Source organism: Drosophila sechellia, chromosome 3L (genome assembly GCF_004382195.2).
Source record: "Drosophila sechellia strain sech25 chromosome 3L, ASM438219v1, whole genome shotgun sequence".
NCBI classification, from domain to species: domain Eukaryota; kingdom Metazoa; phylum Arthropoda; class Insecta; order Diptera; family Drosophilidae; genus Drosophila; species Drosophila sechellia.
In genome coordinates, this window is record NC_045951.1 from 19,267,826 (window position 1) to 19,283,721 (window position 15,896).

The following is a 15,896-nucleotide window of genomic DNA, read 5'->3' on the forward strand; positions in this document are numbered from 1 at the left end:
CGTCAGCTGTGAGCATTGCATTCTGATAGTCCGGCATCCCCGTTCCTCACAACGTGTAAAGTCTCCCGTCTCTTTGCATGATTAAAACGAAAAAAGGATTCTTCCTGAACAGGTAAATTGTGTTCTAATTACGTAGCTTAAGACGCCTCTTCTAACCAGGAGTTGTGGTGGCTTAACGAAGGGCGTAAACGGGGAATAGCTCATGCTGACCTAAGCCCGCACCTATACGCACAAACGCAAAGCAGCCGTGTGTGCACATATGTACATACACGTACAATGAAATGTGAAAGTGTTGTGATTGTGCATTTTGCCAGGAAAACTGAATAGTTCATTAAATGTGAACGCATTATATGTAAATTATTGGCCAGACAACGTAATCTTTATGTATCCGGAAATGTAAAATTACTCAAGAGCAGGCGCTAAGCGAATGTTCAGTGGTTACAGGGCGTAATAATCCTGGTGGGAGTGGATGAGAACATTGGGGAACACCTAGTGATGATTATAAACCTTCAAATCAACTATTTCGCATTCCACGACGACCTCTGCCTATATTTTCTAGATTATTCGCATTTTCGTTTAGCATTAGATCACACTATAGCCGAAAAAAAGTCACAACCTGGCTACGACTTAAATTATTCTGTTCTCAAACAAATATTGTTTAACTATTTAAAGCTTTTAAATTGCCAAGACGACGAAATGTCTGCCAGCCACAAACAGCTTTATAAAAATGCCGCCTTGGATTCCACAGAGATGCGACGTCGTCGCGAGGAGGTGGGCATCCAGTTGCGGAAGAACAAACGCGAACAGCAGCTCTTTAAGCGACGCAATGTGGTTCTTGAGCCAGCTACATCCTCAACATCAACCGAAGTGGAGAGCAACACCGATAACGAACAGCAGGTATAGTTTGATCAAGTTCGGCCTGAAAGCATAGTTTTAACTATTTTTTCATTCCATTGCAGGCTGCCGACATGCACATGGCTGACAGTAGCACTGGCGGTCAAAACGAGGCAGCTGCTGGAAGTGGGGCACAGCCATCCGTAATCAACGAGGAAATGATTCAAATGCTCTTCAGTGGACGTGAAGCCGAACAGCTTGAGGCGACTCAAAAGTTCCGCAAACTGCTGTCCCGCGATCCCAATCCTCCCATTGAGGAAGTCATCCAAAAGGGGATAGTGCCACAGTTTGTTACCTTTTTGCGAAATAGCTCGAATGCAACGCTGCAGTTCGAGGCCGCCTGGACGCTAACAAACATCGCATCGGGCACCTCGCAGCAGACCAAGGTGGTTATCGAGGCCGGGGCAGTGCCCATATTTATTGATTTGCTCTCCAGTCCCCACGATGATGTCCAGGAACAGGCTGTGTGGGCCCTAGGCAACATAGCCGGTGACTCACCCATATGCCGAGACCATTTGCTCAGCTACGGCGTTCTTATGCCTCTCCTGCAGTAAGTTATAAATAAATATATTGATAAGATTGCGCCAAAGAAGGTGTGACTTCTTGCAGTGTATTGAGCAACTCGGATCGCATTACCATGATACGGAATGCGGTGTGGACACTTTCGAACTTGTGCCGCGGCAAAAGCCCTCCCGCAGACTTTGCCAAAATTGTCCATGGTCTGCCAATACTGGCACGGTTGCTGGAGTACACTGATGCGGATGTACTAAGCGATACTTGCTGGGCCATAGGCTACCTGTCAGATGGACCCAACGATAAAATCCAGGCTGTAATTGATTCGGGTGTTTGCCGTCGCCTGGTTGAGCTGCTATTGTAAGTAGTCCTGCTGCGCCATTACAAATTGCAATTACAATTATTATTTATTGACATATCCTGGCAGACATCCCCAGCAGAACGTGAGCACAGCCGCTCTGAGGGCCGTGGGCAATATTGTGACCGGCGACGATCAGCAGACCCAGGTGATATTGGGGTACAACGCTTTGCCCTGCATTAGCCACCTGCTGCATTCGACGGCGGAAACAATCAAGAAGGAGTCGTGCTGGACGATCTCAAATATTGCAGCCGGCAATCGTGAGCAGATCCAGGCCCTAATCAATGCCAACATATTCCCGCAGCTGATGGTTATCATGCAGACGGCTGAATTTAAGACTCGCAAAGAGGCCGCATGGGCCATTACCAACGCAACCAGCAGCGGAACTTACGAACAGATCCACTACCTGGTGCAGGTTGGCTGTGTGCCGCCCATGTGCGATTTTCTCACCGTCGTCGACTCGGACATCGTCCAGGTGGCGTTAAATGCACTTGAAAACATTTTGAAGGCAGGTGAAAAGTTCCAGACGCGACCAAATCCCTATGCTATTACCATCGAGGAATGCGGAGGTAATGCAATTTATTTTTACTTTCAAATTTCCATTTGAAAATCGATTCCGTTAATATTATATAGGTCTGGACAAGATAGAGTATCTGCAGGCGCATGAAAACCGCGACATCTACCACAAATCTTTTTACATTATCGAACAGTACTTCGGCAACGAAGAGGAGGATAGCCGCGTGGCACCCGTGGCGGGCACGCAACAGTTTGAGTTCGATCCGGACAACGTGCCCAGTACCGGATTTAACTTTTAGCACGCTACCGGACAGGATATCGTTTACACTATTCAAATACGAATCCCTCTCAAGTCCTGAACACAGCAGCATATACAACAGGAAGCGAAGCCCTGCCGCCGGGATTTAAATGAAGGCGGCCAGAGCACGGACATGAAACACAGGCCGCAGGAGAAGGCGTCTGCCTTGCCCAAGTGCAGTCACTACTAGCATTTAAGGAAAGTTGGTCGTTCGGTCGGCTTGTATCTTTGTTACACACACTCACCTGCTTATTGTATCTGCGTTTAATTTTATAATTTTCGAAGTGGTCCAGGACCAGGCATGACCTTACTCAAAGCTTTCTCCAGCTGGCGAGATTGCTTCCATCTAGTTCGTATGTACTAATTTAATATGTTATACAGAACCCATTGTATATGTTTTTGCTTTCCTCAAATTGAGTCTGTACATATTTTCCATTAAGCCCGAGTACGATGAAATCCTCACATGGTGTTGTTATACATTCTGACAAAACAAACTATCTTTACGATAATGATAACGATTAATTAAAACGTTCTTATTTGATTTTGTTATGCGATTCGCCGAATGTAAATTTGTTTAAATTATAAAGCATTGTAATTTAATTTAGAGGACATCAATAAAGAACAATTAGACCACAGCTATGCAGATTGACATAAGTTTTTATTGTTTTTTTTATAATATCCTCATGTGTAAATAATTTTCGGAATCCTTGGAAATATCCTAGTGGATTCAGCACCATCTCTTGACCAATAATACCGGCACCATCGACTCCAGTCGCGAACTTAGGTGCGCTTGACGAACTGCACCTTGTATGGTTTTGGGGTAAGCGTAATCCCAGGCAGAAGGACCATTGATGGAGACTCTCTCGCCGGCAGGACAATGCTGAAATGCTGCACGATCCGCACTAGAAACGAGAAGATGCAGGCACGGGCGAGGGCATCGCCCAGACAACGGCGTCTGCCCATGCCGAAGGGCATGAAGTACTCGTCCTTGAAGCACTTGCCAGCCGAATCGATGAACCTCTCTGGGCGGAACTCCAGCGGATCCTTCCAGTGCTCCTTATCGAGATGCACAGAACGTAGGCTAATCAGAATAGTGGCATTTTTCGGAATGTCGTAGCCACCCAGCTTGGTTGCCCACAAAGCTCTGCGTGGACCCGTAATGGGAGTGATGTGGAAGAAGCGCTGCACCTCCATGATGAAGGCATCCATGTAGTCAAAGGATTCCCGACGGCTCAAGTGAGGAAACGCATCTGTGCTGGCAGCAGCCACACTGGCGGTCACTTGGCTAAACAGCTTCTCCTGGACATCCGGGCGCATAGCGAGCACCATTAGGGCCAGGTTGATCGTATTGCTAGTGGTCTGGGAGCCTGCAATGAAGAAGTCCAGGATGGTCATCACCAGCTGCGTCTCATTGAAAGTGCTGCTCTCGCCGCCAGCACTGCGATCCTTCATCTCCTGGAGGTAGGCATAGATGAGATCACTTTCCGCCGGCGACGGATCCTTCGCCAGCTGCCTTCGGTGCTCCTCGATGGTGTCCATAAAGAAAGCGTACAGCTCTGTGTTCAGTTGCTGGATGAGATTGTAGCCAGTGCGATCGGGCGCAACGTGGCGCAGCCAGGGAAACTGGGCCAGCAGACCACCGCAGATGTCAAAGAGTTTGGAACGCCGATTCATCAGGTCGAGCAGTCGCCGCAGCGTCCCATCCTCCTGGCTGGCGATCCTCTTTCCAGCTATCAGACACCACAGTACGTTGAGCACACTCTGCGCCAGCCAAGTGACCGGCTCGATCGGCTGCTCCTCGGTGCGCTCCAGCTGCCCCAGCAGCTCCTCCGCCTCCAGTTCGATGTGATGCTCCATCTGGCTGCGCCCGTAGCCCACGTTGCGCATCTGCTTCATGGCAAAGTGGCGGTGCTCGTACCAAAGCTGTCCGTCCGTACAGGTGATGCCCTTGCGGGTTCCCATGGTTCGCAGACGCAGGAAGAAGTTATCCGGACGCCCCTCGAACACCTCCTGCAGCTGCACTTCCTTCACCATCTCGTGGCCAAGGGCAACCACCACGTATTCGCGGCCCAGCTTCAGACCCACCAGGTCGCTCCGGAAGTCCTTTGCCCAGCGCTCGAACAGGATGTGCTGGCCGCCAACTTCTCTAGCTTCCTTACGGAACTGGCAATATAATACAGGAACGAAGGATTAATAACCCTAGTATATTTATATTTTGAGAATATATAGGTTGTTGAGATCTTGATCCACATCTTTAGCTTGCGCTTTTAGAAAAAACGTTTTTTAAGATTTGGATTGCATAAAGGAACAATTTAGATTTTGGATGTTACAATTATTTGTTTATTATTCAAATAATCTCATTTTAATAGTATTTAAGATACTTTTGTGAGCCTTACCTGTAATGTGTTTCCTAACCATGGCACAAAACGAGGTCCTGTTTTAGGAATGAAATTCAAAAAGGATAATAGTTTTAAGTATTTGGCTTGTTAGCAATAAAGTTTCATATGAAATACAATCGTCCAATTCAATCGGTTCACCCTATGTAGGTATCAAAGTGCTAATCTAATCGGCTGCAAAAGAAATCTGTTAGCTAGCAAAACTACCGAAAAGAAAGTGAAAACTCTATCTTGAAATCAAGCCGCTTAGTTATTAACTATCAATGCGTTATCAAAATCAATTTCATAACTTTTATATGTGCAAATTGAGACCGCTTTTCTTTGAGTGAATAAGATTCCCTTAGAAATTACATGCTAATTTATCCTCATGTCGAATTGCAACAATTGCGAATAATAATAAAAATGTGCCTATATACAGGAATGACAGCTATTACGCCCATAATCGTAATCCTAATGCAAATCAAAAGCTGCATTGGCAAGTGGAATAAATCAGCCCGGCCCTTGTTACTGGCCAATTCAGACCAGTTAGGCCAGGTGTCGTGGCCAGGTATGTGACGATTTTATCAATAAGATATATTAGCATTCAAAGCGTGTGCCGTCTGGTTCCCCGCCGATTGGCCACAGATGCCTCTGATCACCATTACGAGTTGCTAATGAGCCCACCAATTGGTCGTGGGGCAGGTCGTATGTTCGGCTATCGCTCCCATCTAGAGTCCATATACAAATATATTTTATAATAATATGGTTATTAATGCTACTCTACTATTAAATAAAATTAATTGTCTAGTTTTCAAAAACAAACTGTACCCACGATACACAATATGGGTTAAGTTATTCTACGAAATTTAAAAGAAATCCATCGTTTGTTTGAGCACCAACGCTTGAATTTCTTATCTGCATAAGAAATATAGTATTCCACGAAAAGTAATCCGAAGTGCAGGACGAGAAGAGCTCACCTGGTGGAAAGTTCTTGGGACGCCGCACCGAGCTGATGAGTGAATACATCACGAAACCAATTAGAATCGCGCACAGAAATATGAGGGCACTCATTTCAATATACTATTTATAAGACCACCGAAAAACGAGACCGTAGTCCAAGCAAGGCTTTTGTCCAATTAAACGGGCACTGGGTCGGGGAGCTAAGGTGTCAGAGCGTCCGTACGCCACGCCAGCTCTATGCCAACTGATTCCGCACCCGAATCCAGCGAGCGAGAGAGCCAGAGGCATGCCCATACCCATACCCATGCCAGATCTATACCCAGACCCAGACAAACCCACGCGCCTGGGCTGCCGCCTTTTCATGTGGGCCTATTGATAGTGCAAGCAAAAAAGTCGAGGGAAACGAAAAAGGGCGAAAAAGCCCGTCTCAGTTGATAAATCAAATACACACATGTCGGTACATATGTACCTATGTACACATGATAAACACCATTTACCACAAGTTGTTATGTGCCCGAAGAAATTCGAGCAGCGATCACGTCCAAAACGTGCTTGGCTAAGAACTATTTGTTGTTTATAATTGAAGGCGATCGCTCATTTCGAGAATTCCAATCGGCAGAGAGCAATGTTGAAACCTTGATGGGCTGAAACTAGAATCTCTTTTCAAGTTGTCCGTTAATTTAATTGAGGCGGTACAAAAATGATGGGCTTATCATTAGGTAGAGTTTGTACATCGAATATGGAATTTCAAACGCCGGCGCCAGCAACTCGATGCGGATGAAAATCTTTGGAGTGTATACAAATGTCGTCGGATTGTAGTGGAATAAATAAAAGTAATGTTCCCCATCGGAACGTTCGTATGCCTTATAAGAAGACGGAATTCTTGGCGATTATATAGTCAATCTCGCTCGTCCAGGGATTCTTGAAGGCCCGCCACTCGCTCTGCAGCTGAATGTAGCTGTTGTCCTTGCACCGGAAGCGGTAGACCTGCGTCGTCACCTTTTCCGGCACCTGCATCACCATCTTGTGGGACTCCATCAGCGCGGCGATGTCTTCATTGTGGAAGTACTCGTAGAAGCTGGTGCCGAGGATCTCCTGAGGCAGGAAACCAATCACGAGGGTGGCACTGCAAAATAATTTAAGTCGCATCATCAGGAAAATAAAGCCCATAATGGTACCTACCGCTGGTCGATGAACAGGAACTTGCCCTCGCCGGAGTGGCGCGAGATGAAGAGCACGTGCCGTATGTTCGGGTGATTGTCCAGCGAGGCGGGTAAAGTGGAGTTGCGAACGTTGGGCGGAATGCGACCAATTGCCACAAGGCAGGATAGATTCGTTGTCTGCTCGTCGCTGTCGCCGTCCTGGTCTTCGTCCTTGATGGGTGTCCAGGACTTGAGATATCCTGTGCACTGGATAACCCGGTACTTGTGACCCGTACTCAGCCTGGACTTGCGCTTCGTGGAGCTCCGGGAGCTGGAGGACGTATCGGACTCCTCCTTGATCTGGTTGTTGCTGGCGGTGCGCAGCTTCATGCGGCAGAAGAAGGAGCGCCGGGCACCGGGACACAGGCGGCATAAGCTCTGTGGAACGTCGGTCTTCACGGGCAGCATGGCTGCAGGTGATAAAGCAAGGAAAAAACTTTAGTAATGTAGTAAATCTAAAACTTTCGTATGGCCACTTACTCTTCGCATCGATAAGCCTTTCCCTAGGACACTGTTCCAGTGAGGATAGCTGCTCCTTAACCTTGCCTATGTCCTTCGGATGTAGAACGTCGAACCAGCTCTGTCCCAGCAGGTCCGCTTGGGTGCTGTTTAACACACTGGACACCGAATCGGAAACGTACAGGATGCGTCCTCGGTCACAACCCACCACGAACAGGAATCCCTCGGACGCCTGCAGGATGATCATCTTGAGCTCCTGGTCGGACAGGAAGCTCGGCCGGTAATCGGATCCGTTGAATGGATGCAAGCTGCCGCTGCCACGTATCCCTCGCAGATGCTGCACTGCCATCCGGAGCACAGTCAGTTTGTCCAGCTTTCTCTGCATCGCAAAGCACATGGGAATCATCGAGGAGAGCTCGTTAATGTACGTGTTCATCTTGTCCCGACGCCGCTTCTCGATCTCGCTGTGATTTTGCCTAATATGATATAATGTTAAAATTATAAATGAATATGGATATGAATATTATAAAGACCAATTAACTTTTCTATAATAATCAACATTAGTTCTTGAAGTCGAATAAATGGATATGGATTTAGTTAAGTTTGAAAAATGTTTTCCTTACTTGCGATTTTCATCGGAGGTTCTGGCTGACTTTTCATCGTCGTAGTTTTCATCTTCGATCTCCTCCAGATTTTCGCTAAATCGAAACCAACAAATGGTGAATTAGAAAACAACCCCGATATTTAATCAACCAGTGGGTGGATTTCCCGTGTAACGGGCGTCAACTGTTGCTTCCTCTTCCCTTCACACCCACACGCACACCTGGCCAATTTGTGTGAGCGTGTGTGTGCTGGTTTTCGCGAATGTGCGTTCGTGTGGGTGCTTAACGCACACACTGACAGGTCGTTTTTATGTAATGTGTGTGTAATTTGCAATGCACTTTTCCAGTGAAACTCACCAGAACTCCTGCACTTCCATCGCCAATCCGTGACGTTTGCTTATTTAAAATTAAGCCCTTTCCGACGAATACCTCTCTTTTGTTTGTTTACTAACATCAACGTCCCAATAATAACATTTAAAACGGAAGTGTGTGCAGGCCGACAATTTGTTGCAAGCTTTTCATGCATCTTCAGCTTTGAAGCTGCAGTGTGAACGTGGCTGCAAAATATACCAACCACTTTCGGAAGAATACCAAAGGAAACAAGCTTTTCGCTTAAAAATACCAAATGGCGCCAATTAACAACGGTATCTTAACATTCAAATATGAAACTCTTACGATTCAATTTTCATTCTTTTACTTTGGCTTATACAATCTGATATTATGGGTAAAAATCAACACAAGTCGAAACAAACACAACCAAACAATTAAATACTATTTGTATTTGCGCCTTAGTTTAATCACAGCTTACATGTGATACATTTTATCCAAGCATATCGTTATGACCTGCATATAGCGATCCCAAAGACATCTAGTTTCTTGGTCCCTGCAAAGCATTTAGAGTTGATTATCAAAGAAGTTAGGTAATTAATCAAGACAAGTACTCACCTTGATATTTCCAGATCCAAAACGCTTTGCGTTATGGAAGCCAAGAATTTATTCACTTGCTCACGGTTCCAGCCATTCTGACGCCAAGGATCAATAAGCTTCTCACAGAGATCGACGAAAAGATCGCGCAGCTCCCGATTACGATGCAAATTGCAGGCGATGGTGATCAGGGCGCGCCAGTAAGAACTGCAAATCAAATGGAGCAGATCAGTAGTAAGAAATTGTAAGATTGTCGAGAAATTAGTCCTTACCGAAAGTTGCCATCCAGTTCGTGAAATGCGCGCTCGAGAAGAACGGGCTTGAGGCGCATGCAGACGAGGCTAAATGCAAGGACTAAACTAAATAATAGCTCTTGGGCGGTAGATAAATAAATCTCACTGCTTAATCTCCTTTTCCTTGTCGAGTAAACAGCGCAACTCCCGCAAGTCCAAGAGGAACTCTTTGTCCATTTCGGTGTCATAGTACTCCGGTCCAGTGTGCTGCAATTAATAATTTAGTTTCTCAAGGAATAAAGAGAACTATGCCATACCTGGTAAGTGTACGTCCAGTAGATCATGATGGCATGGGAGCAGGTCAACAAATCACTGAAGCTCAGGTATTGCAACTTCTTTTTGGTGGTTTCGAAACGCAGGCAGGCCAGGAAAACAATGCAGGAGTACTTTCTGCAAGAGTGAAAGGTTTAGCTTTTTGAATATCAATAAATTAATCCTATTCATACTTGGCCAGATCGGTGGATATGAAGAAATGTTGCTTGATGTTGTTGGTCAACGTGCCGGGCATTTCCTCTACCGCCTTGAAAATGCGTTTTACGTTGTCAAATTGTCGGCTGAAGATAAATTTGAAATATATTAGACTGTGCCTATGGAGTAGTGAAATTTACCCACCGAACCGATTTCAGCTTGACGCACGTCTTCTCGGCCACCTCGTCGAGGTCCTTGCGGTAGCGGGACGACAGCTTCTTGCCAAGAATTTCGCGAGCCACCACATCATCGATGGAGTAGTACTTCTCGGTGATAAGATCACGCATATGTGGCTCCAGCTGGAAGCAGGATTGCTCCATCAGTTTGGTGGGTGCGTTTAGGTATAGCTCAATCAGGGAATATGTGCGGTAATGATCCAGTACATCCGAAGCAATCAGGTCGCTGGGTGCGCCCATGGAGTGGCCAAAACCCTTCTGTTTCAGATAGGACACCGCCTCGCTGGCTGAAATTGTAAATCGAAGGAGTTGTTTTACATGAAACAAGATGGCAATTGGGAAAAGGATACTTACAGGAGAAGCCTTCGATCCATAGCTGATAAATTTCTGGATCGATGATTGTATAATTACTTATAAACACATCCACATCGGCCTGTAAGCATTCAGTTTTATTATTTATTATTATTTTGGATCATCGGATATTTACCATTTTATTGTTGGTGTGACCGTTTTCTGAACTAGCTGTCCAATTGGATATATCGAAATGTGTGTTAGAGATGAAACACTGTGTGGCTTCAGCACAACCATCATAGTTTATTCTTTTAATTATTTTAAAACTTCCTAGAATGTAATAAATCGTGCAAGTTTTCATAACATAAATAATTAATATTAATAAAAACAAACGAAAATTTTTAGGGTAATAATGGTAAAATCAAATTAGGTGTGATTTTGAATTTTAAGATCAATCCATAAGTATATCTTTTAAATTGTATTTTCCACAAATCTTAAATTAAAATGCAAGACATGTAGCACTAAGCGTTCCGATATTCAAAAACCAGAGATGGGGCACAGCTAGCGAGCAGGAATCACGACTATCGATAGCGCCGATAGCGGGCAATAGCTGCAACGCGCATGACAACTCTAGTTATCATGAGGAAGAAGAGGAGGATATCAACTTTTTTAGTAAATTAGTAAAGTTTAAGCTTAAAAAATGTAAATTGCAATGAACCACCAGCTGTATATAGGGCAATGCAACTTGAAAATGACCAACGCGCAATTCGCATGTGAGTCGTGGTGAGCGCTGAAAAAAACGCGGATCGCGGCGGCAGCAACAGCAGCAGCAACAACAACAACAGACCGTCCGTCGTCTCGGTAGACGTCGAATAATATACATATATCGCAATAATCCAATTGCAAGTAGCAATTCGATGAACAATTCAAGTGCATTACTATCGTTGGACCGCAGAATAAGTGAAAGTGAACTGGCATAACAATACTATGGAACAGGTTGACTCCTCCACCGAGCTGCACCTGAATAGGAAAGATCTGGCCGCGCTGGCCGAGGATGTTGTGAAAGAAGAGGTGATATTAGAAAGCTCCAGCCATCACCATCATCATCATCACCATCAGGTAGGAAAAAGGAGCAACAAACAGATGCGTAAGGAGCGAATTTGGTTTTGGATTTCCCATTCGCTTTTCCTTTGGCGGGGTGGTTTTGGTTCCGGACAGTGTGTTTGGTTCAGGTTCTATCTAATGAATCCGAAACCGAATCTGGCTCGAAAACCGCTCCGCTTCGCTCTGCGCAGTTGTGGAAAGTGGGTGGTGGGTGGTTGGGCTAGGTGGCCTGGGGGTGGCGCAACTTGCGCCCTACGAAACGCTCCGTGCGACCCACTGGGCCACAGGCATTCCCCGCTCGCCTTCTCGCCTCCATCCAGTCCCACTTTGCCTCCCCGTCCTGCTTCTCCCCCTCCACCCACCGCATTTGTGGCGCACAAATGTTGTGTATACCGATTTTCATTTTTCCCATGCTGTGTTGTTTACTTACATTCGAATTTTCTTTCCCGATTCCTGTGCAAATCGCATTGGATTAAATCGCAAACGCCATCAATTGGCCGCTGGACACTCACCCACATACATGTGACGAACGTGGGAATATGTGCGCTATGGTAATGCAGTTGGACACCAAGATTCGCATGGTCACATCCTCCTCCAACGACAACAGTGGTAGCGGCGGAGCCAGTGGCGGTACAAGCGGAGCGGGCGGAGGCAACGGCGGTGGCGGTGTGGTTTCGGTGCCCGTATCCCTGCCCATCGGTTCGATGATAACCGGCACTACCTTCAATGTGATCACACCCGACCAGCTGCCCCCCCACTTCAAGCCGATGCTGTGCGTCGACAACAATGGCTACCTGTCCGGCAGCACGGTCAGCATGGGCAACGACCTCAAGACGATCGTCATCCAGCAGCAGCAGACGCAACCAGGCGGCGGCGGTGGCGGCACCAATAATGCGGGCACCAATACGACCGCCACGAATACGATTGGGCTGAACCACGATGGCTCCGGGAGCAACAATAGCCACGACAGTCTGGCCACCTTGGAGCACGCCGCGGGCGGAGCGAGTGGCGTCGGCGGTGGCGGCGGCGGAACGGGTGGTGGCTCCTCGGGCTGGTCGGAGAACCCGTCCACCCAGCACAATGAGGTCTTCCAGATCCGCTGCAAAACCACCTGCGCCGAGTTATACCGCAGCAAGCTGGGCTCCGGCGGCCGTGGACGCTGTGTGAAGTACAAGGACAAGTGGCATACGCCCAGTGAATTTGAGCATGTGTGTGGCCGGGGCTCCAGCAAGGATTGGAAGCGTTCGATCAAGTATGGCGGCAAATCGCTGCAGTCCCTCATCGACGAGGGTACGCTCACGCCGCACGCGACCAACTGCAGCTGCACCGTCTGCTGCGACGACGAAGCAGGTGAGTCAGGTGAGACGATCAACAATTACTACACACATACCCCTCCCCCCTTTTGCATGGCGCACCGAGTTGACCTGGTCATCGGTCCGTCATGGTGTCCCAACTGCAGGACTCGCGCACAAACCGAATTCATAACACCACAGCTTTAAAAACCCACCTGTCTTCTGTTTATAAACAATTTTTTGTTTGCAACCATAGGGCTTAAACAATAAATAAATAATTCAATGTCTTACTCAGCAAGGGCATATTCGGCAAAAATGTTGCAATAAATAATATTAATACTTTCTTATTCTCACTTGTGCAAGTCATATTGTAACTCGATAGAAAATCTCATTAAGGAATGATATATTGCTTTAAAAACTGGTTATGCAACATTGCATAATAAATATAGATTAATAAGAAAGAGCGTAGTAACTAGCAATAGACAAAATAGTTTAAAATTTATTGAGCTTGCTGATATGCAAACATATTGAGAGTACATCTCGCCTGTTAATTAAAAGCAATTTAAAATTGATTGCTCTTGACAACAACTAATAATGCTACTTTTTAAGTCACTCGGACAGGACATTCGTTTCAAATGTAATTCTGATTTATTGAAAACAACTCATTTCTTTACTCGGCCCCAAATCGTAATAGTTTGATAACTAATTAATAACTGAGCCAAGCAAATAGTCCTTTCTAGTTAACTTCTATGTGAAGCCCTTGTTATGTCTTCTCCAGTTGTGCCGAGCCCCATGTGCATCCAACTGGACCCAAGTACAACCATTTGTTTAACCCCCTTACACGCTCATCTTGTTTAGCTTCCGGCCCTGTCCGTCTCTTCACACCGTACAAGCGTCGGAAGCGGAATCAAACTGATCTCGATATGGAGTCTGGACCCAAACGCAAACGTAACACCCATCATAGTAACAACAACAACAGTAACACCAATAACAACAACACGAGCGGGAGCGGCGCCAACAACTGTGTGGATGTGACTGCAGCTGTGGCTGCTGCAACAGCCAGCGTGGTGGACGAGAACAACATGTTCCTGTCGGAAGAGAACATCACGTCCAAGGATGAGCCGTGGGCAGCGCTCAACGACAGCTTGGACACCTCCACCGAGCTGGTCGATCAGTCGCAGATGGGCAACACTTACGAACGGGAAACGTTTGTGGTGAACATCAACGATGGATCCTCCATCGCCGTCCTGGACACCAGCCAGTCGATGAAGAACATCGAGCACGTGTACTGCACCATGGTCAAGGCGACCAATGACTTCAAACGCATGCTTAACGACATGAAGCAGTCCTTCGAGCGTCGCCTTGAGGTTCTGCAAAAGGAGCGCGATGCAGCGGTCAGCGCGATGCGTGTCCAAGTGCACGCGGACATCGATGATCCAAATATATCAGGCTCCCTGCACGGCAACGAGATCATTTCTGCTAAGAAGGTATGTTTTGATACTACAGATCCATCCAATCGATATCTCACTTATATTTTCAATTTTAAATAGTGCGCCAACTGTAACCGCGAAGCATTGGCCGAGTGCTCACTGTGCCGAAAGACGCCGTACTGCTCGGAGTTCTGCCAGCGGAAGGATTGGAATGCTCACCAGGTGGAGTGCACAAGAAATCCACAAACGACAACGCAGCAGGTCATGCTGTTGATCGACGATCAGTCCTAAGCAACGTAACGAAATGTACATACAAATTTTACTACTAATTAATACGATTATAGGAAGTCGCCCCCCAAAGTCCCTAAAGTCCTTGCAGTTCGGTCCACCTGAAGCCCACTCCTTCCCCCCTCGAAAGACCCCCCCCCCCCCAAAAAAAAAAAAAAAAATTCCCTTAGCAAGCCTGCATCCTCTTAGACGTATGTCCTACATTAATGTAATTCTTAACGTACATATAACTATATAAATATATATACATTTTACTATTGAACGTAGGGCAAGCCAGCAAAGAAAAAAAATAACAAAAAACAAGCGAAACGAAAGTAAAATTAATTAAAAAAAGAGTAAAATGTAGCAAGCGAAAATCAAAGCAAGTGCAAAGGCGTAGAGAATTAAGCTACGATATGAAAGTAAAAAGTGAAGAAGAACTAAACCGATTACTTGTAATTCAATTTAAATTAAATTAAATTAATAATAGTTGCAAGCGCATAGCATAACTAACGAGAGACCCCAAGCATCCAAACACCCCGCCCCCCGCACCCCGCCCCATTCAAAAACACACAATCGACAGTGAAAAACAACTAGAAAAACCTAAGCGATGATAAAAAAGTTCTGAAATTACCATACATATTCGTCGATGTATACACTTTTCATTAGACTGTAAGCGCATAGTTAAACTTTTAACATTATACCATTATAATTTTATGGATACTACTGCCCGTTACAAGCATCCAATAAAGATTTCAAACAAACAAGCTAAATAAATCCACAGTACGCAGTAAACGCAATCCGAATTCCAATTCCAATTAAAATTTCAATTACAAACATACATACATATGCATATATGCCCGCACAGTAATCGAATCGTAATGTAAACATACATATAGCTGAAAATGGAAAATTGAAAATGGACAACTTACAGTTTGTTTGTTAGCTGTGTGTAAATGTGTCTCGTAGGGCTTTCCCCGTTCTCCCGTTTGTAAAGTTTTGCCTACGCCCCCCAGCTGATGTAACAATTCTTATAGTCTGTAGTCTCCATATGCTAATACATTTATATATGTAGTATATATAATAAACAACTAGCTATATATTCCGATTCACGCACACACGCGTCACGTACACAGCGAGAAACACACACACACACACAGTAAATCGCCACTCGTGCGACAATCGCAGATGGAAAACACGTTACTTTCGATTTTCGGGCCTAACCGCCTGACCAATTCAATTTGAAATCTTTATTTTCATGTCTGTAATGGTTTCGGATGTTGCACTCGATTAAAGCCAAGCCACCTTGTTCAGATACAGATAAAGATACAGATACACTGCAGAAAATGAAATCAACGCCCTCTCATCAACACACAAAACACAAATCAAAAATCGAACGCGAGTGCAGATAGGGAAATATCGAGAGAAGTGCAGATGAAAAGATCGACAAAATATATACATACATTTAAATGTA

General features: G+C 45.6%; 5 protein-coding genes across 7 annotated transcripts; 2 read left to right on the forward strand and 3 right to left on the reverse strand.

Annotated features, from left to right (window-relative positions):
• Positions 1–7: 7 nt before the first annotated feature.
• Positions 8–3,222, forward strand: LOC6619403 (importin subunit alpha-7). Its single transcript, XM_002043582.2, has 6 exons — positions 8–112; positions 673–897; positions 960–1,444; positions 1,504–1,767; positions 1,835–2,334; positions 2,399–3,222. Exons 2-6 carry the CDS (start codon positions 697–699, stop codon positions 2,578–2,580), a joined length of 1,632 nt encoding a protein of 543 aa, XP_002043618.1. The 5' UTR covers positions 8–112; positions 673–696; the 3' UTR covers positions 2,581–3,222.
• Positions 3,217–6,160, reverse strand: LOC6619404 (probable cytochrome P450 305a1). Its single transcript, XM_002043583.2, has 3 exons — positions 5,932–6,160; positions 4,976–5,013; positions 3,217–4,742 (listed from the first exon to the last, which is right to left on the reverse strand). Exons 1-3 carry the CDS (start codon positions 6,023–6,025, stop codon positions 3,360–3,362), a joined length of 1,515 nt encoding a protein of 504 aa, XP_002043619.1. The 5' UTR covers positions 6,026–6,160; the 3' UTR covers positions 3,217–3,359.
• Positions 6,161–6,570: 410 nt separating this feature from the next.
• Positions 6,571–8,719, reverse strand: LOC6619405 (protein cycle). Its single transcript, XM_002043584.2, has 5 exons — positions 8,535–8,719; positions 8,199–8,273; positions 7,597–8,051; positions 7,097–7,526; positions 6,571–7,040 (listed from the first exon to the last, which is right to left on the reverse strand). The coding sequence occupies exons 1-5, from the start codon at positions 8,552–8,554 to the stop codon at positions 6,779–6,781; spliced, it is 1,242 nt and encodes a 413-aa protein (XP_002043620.1). The 5' UTR covers positions 8,555–8,719; the 3' UTR covers positions 6,571–6,778.
• A 216-nt stretch (positions 8,720–8,935) lies between these two features.
• On the reverse strand, positions 8,936–10,622 carry LOC6619406 (acidic fibroblast growth factor intracellular-binding protein). Its single transcript, XM_002043585.2, has 9 exons — positions 10,526–10,622; positions 10,393–10,471; positions 10,007–10,325; positions 9,841–9,948; positions 9,652–9,784; positions 9,501–9,601; positions 9,374–9,442; positions 9,123–9,308; positions 8,936–9,060 (listed from the first exon to the last, which is right to left on the reverse strand). Exons 1-9 carry the CDS (start codon positions 10,526–10,528, stop codon positions 8,982–8,984), a joined length of 1,077 nt encoding a protein of 358 aa, XP_002043621.1. The 5' UTR covers positions 10,529–10,622; the 3' UTR covers positions 8,936–8,981.
• A 339-nt stretch (positions 10,623–10,961) lies between these two features.
• Positions 10,962–15,524, forward strand: LOC6619407 (deformed epidermal autoregulatory factor 1). 3 transcript variants are annotated; one of them, XM_032718076.1, is made up of 4 exons: positions 10,962–11,448; positions 11,994–12,783; positions 13,584–14,212; positions 14,276–15,524. In XM_032718076.1, exons 1-4 carry the CDS (start codon positions 11,317–11,319, stop codon positions 14,444–14,446), a joined length of 1,722 nt encoding a protein of 573 aa, XP_032573967.1. In that variant the 5' UTR covers positions 10,962–11,316; the 3' UTR covers positions 14,447–15,524. The 3 variants fall into 3 exon arrangements, with proteins under 3 accessions (XP_032573967.1, XP_032573968.1, XP_032573966.1); XM_032718077.1 differs by having other exon boundaries at positions 10,962–11,400; positions 11,994–12,792; XM_032718075.1 differs by having other exon boundaries at positions 10,963–11,448; positions 11,994–12,792.
• The last annotated feature ends 372 nt before the right edge of the window (positions 15,525–15,896 follow it).

Coding starts and splice junctions, on each gene's coding strand:
- LOC6619403 (XM_002043582.2), top strand. CDS start 697: ATGTCTGCCAGCCACAAACAGCTTTATAAAAATGCCGCCTTGGATTCC. Junction 1,445..1,503: donor GTTCTTATGCCTCTCCTGCA/GTAAGTTATAAA, acceptor GACTTCTTGCAG/TGTATTGAGCAACTCGGATC. Junction 1,768..1,834: donor CGCCTGGTTGAGCTGCTATT/GTAAGTAGTCCT, acceptor ATATCCTGGCAG/ACATCCCCAGCAGAACGTGA.
- LOC6619404 (XM_002043583.2), bottom strand. CDS start 6,025: ATGAGTGCCCTCATATTTCTGTGCGCGATTCTAATTGGTTTCGTGATG. Junction 5,014..5,931: donor TCCCAAGAACTTTCCACCAG/GTGAGCTCTTCT, acceptor TTCCTAAAACAG/GACCTCGTTTTGTGCCATGG. Junction 4,743..4,975: donor GGTTAGGAAACACATTACAG/GTAAGGCTCACA, acceptor TTATATTGCCAG/TTCCGTAAGGAAGCTAGAGA.
- LOC6619405 (XM_002043584.2), bottom strand. CDS start 8,554: ATGGAAGTGCAGGAGTTCTG. Junction 8,274..8,534: donor ATGGAAGTGCAGGAGTTCTG/GTGAGTTTCACT, acceptor GTTTCGATTTAG/CGAAAATCTGGAGGAGATCG. Junction 7,041..7,096: donor TTCCTGTTCATCGACCAGCG/GTAGGTACCATT, acceptor ATTATTTTGCAG/TGCCACCCTCGTGATTGGTT.
- LOC6619406 (XM_002043585.2), bottom strand. Junction 9,602..9,651: donor ACTGGACGTACACTTACCAG/GTATGGCATAGT, acceptor TATTAATTGCAG/CACACTGGACCGGAGTACTA. Junction 9,061..9,122: donor TTGGATCTGGAAATATCAAG/GTGAGTACTTGT, acceptor AATGCTTTGCAG/GGACCAAGAAACTAGATGTC.
- LOC6619407 (XM_032718075.1), top strand. CDS start 11,317: ATGGAACAGGTTGACTCCTCCACCGAGCTGCACCTGAATAGGAAAGAT. Junction 12,793..13,583: donor CGACGAAGCAGGTGAGTCAG/GTGAGACGATCA, acceptor CATCTTGTTTAG/CTTCCGGCCCTGTCCGTCTC. Junction 14,213..14,275: donor AGATCATTTCTGCTAAGAAG/GTATGTTTTGAT, acceptor AATTTTAAATAG/TGCGCCAACTGTAACCGCGA.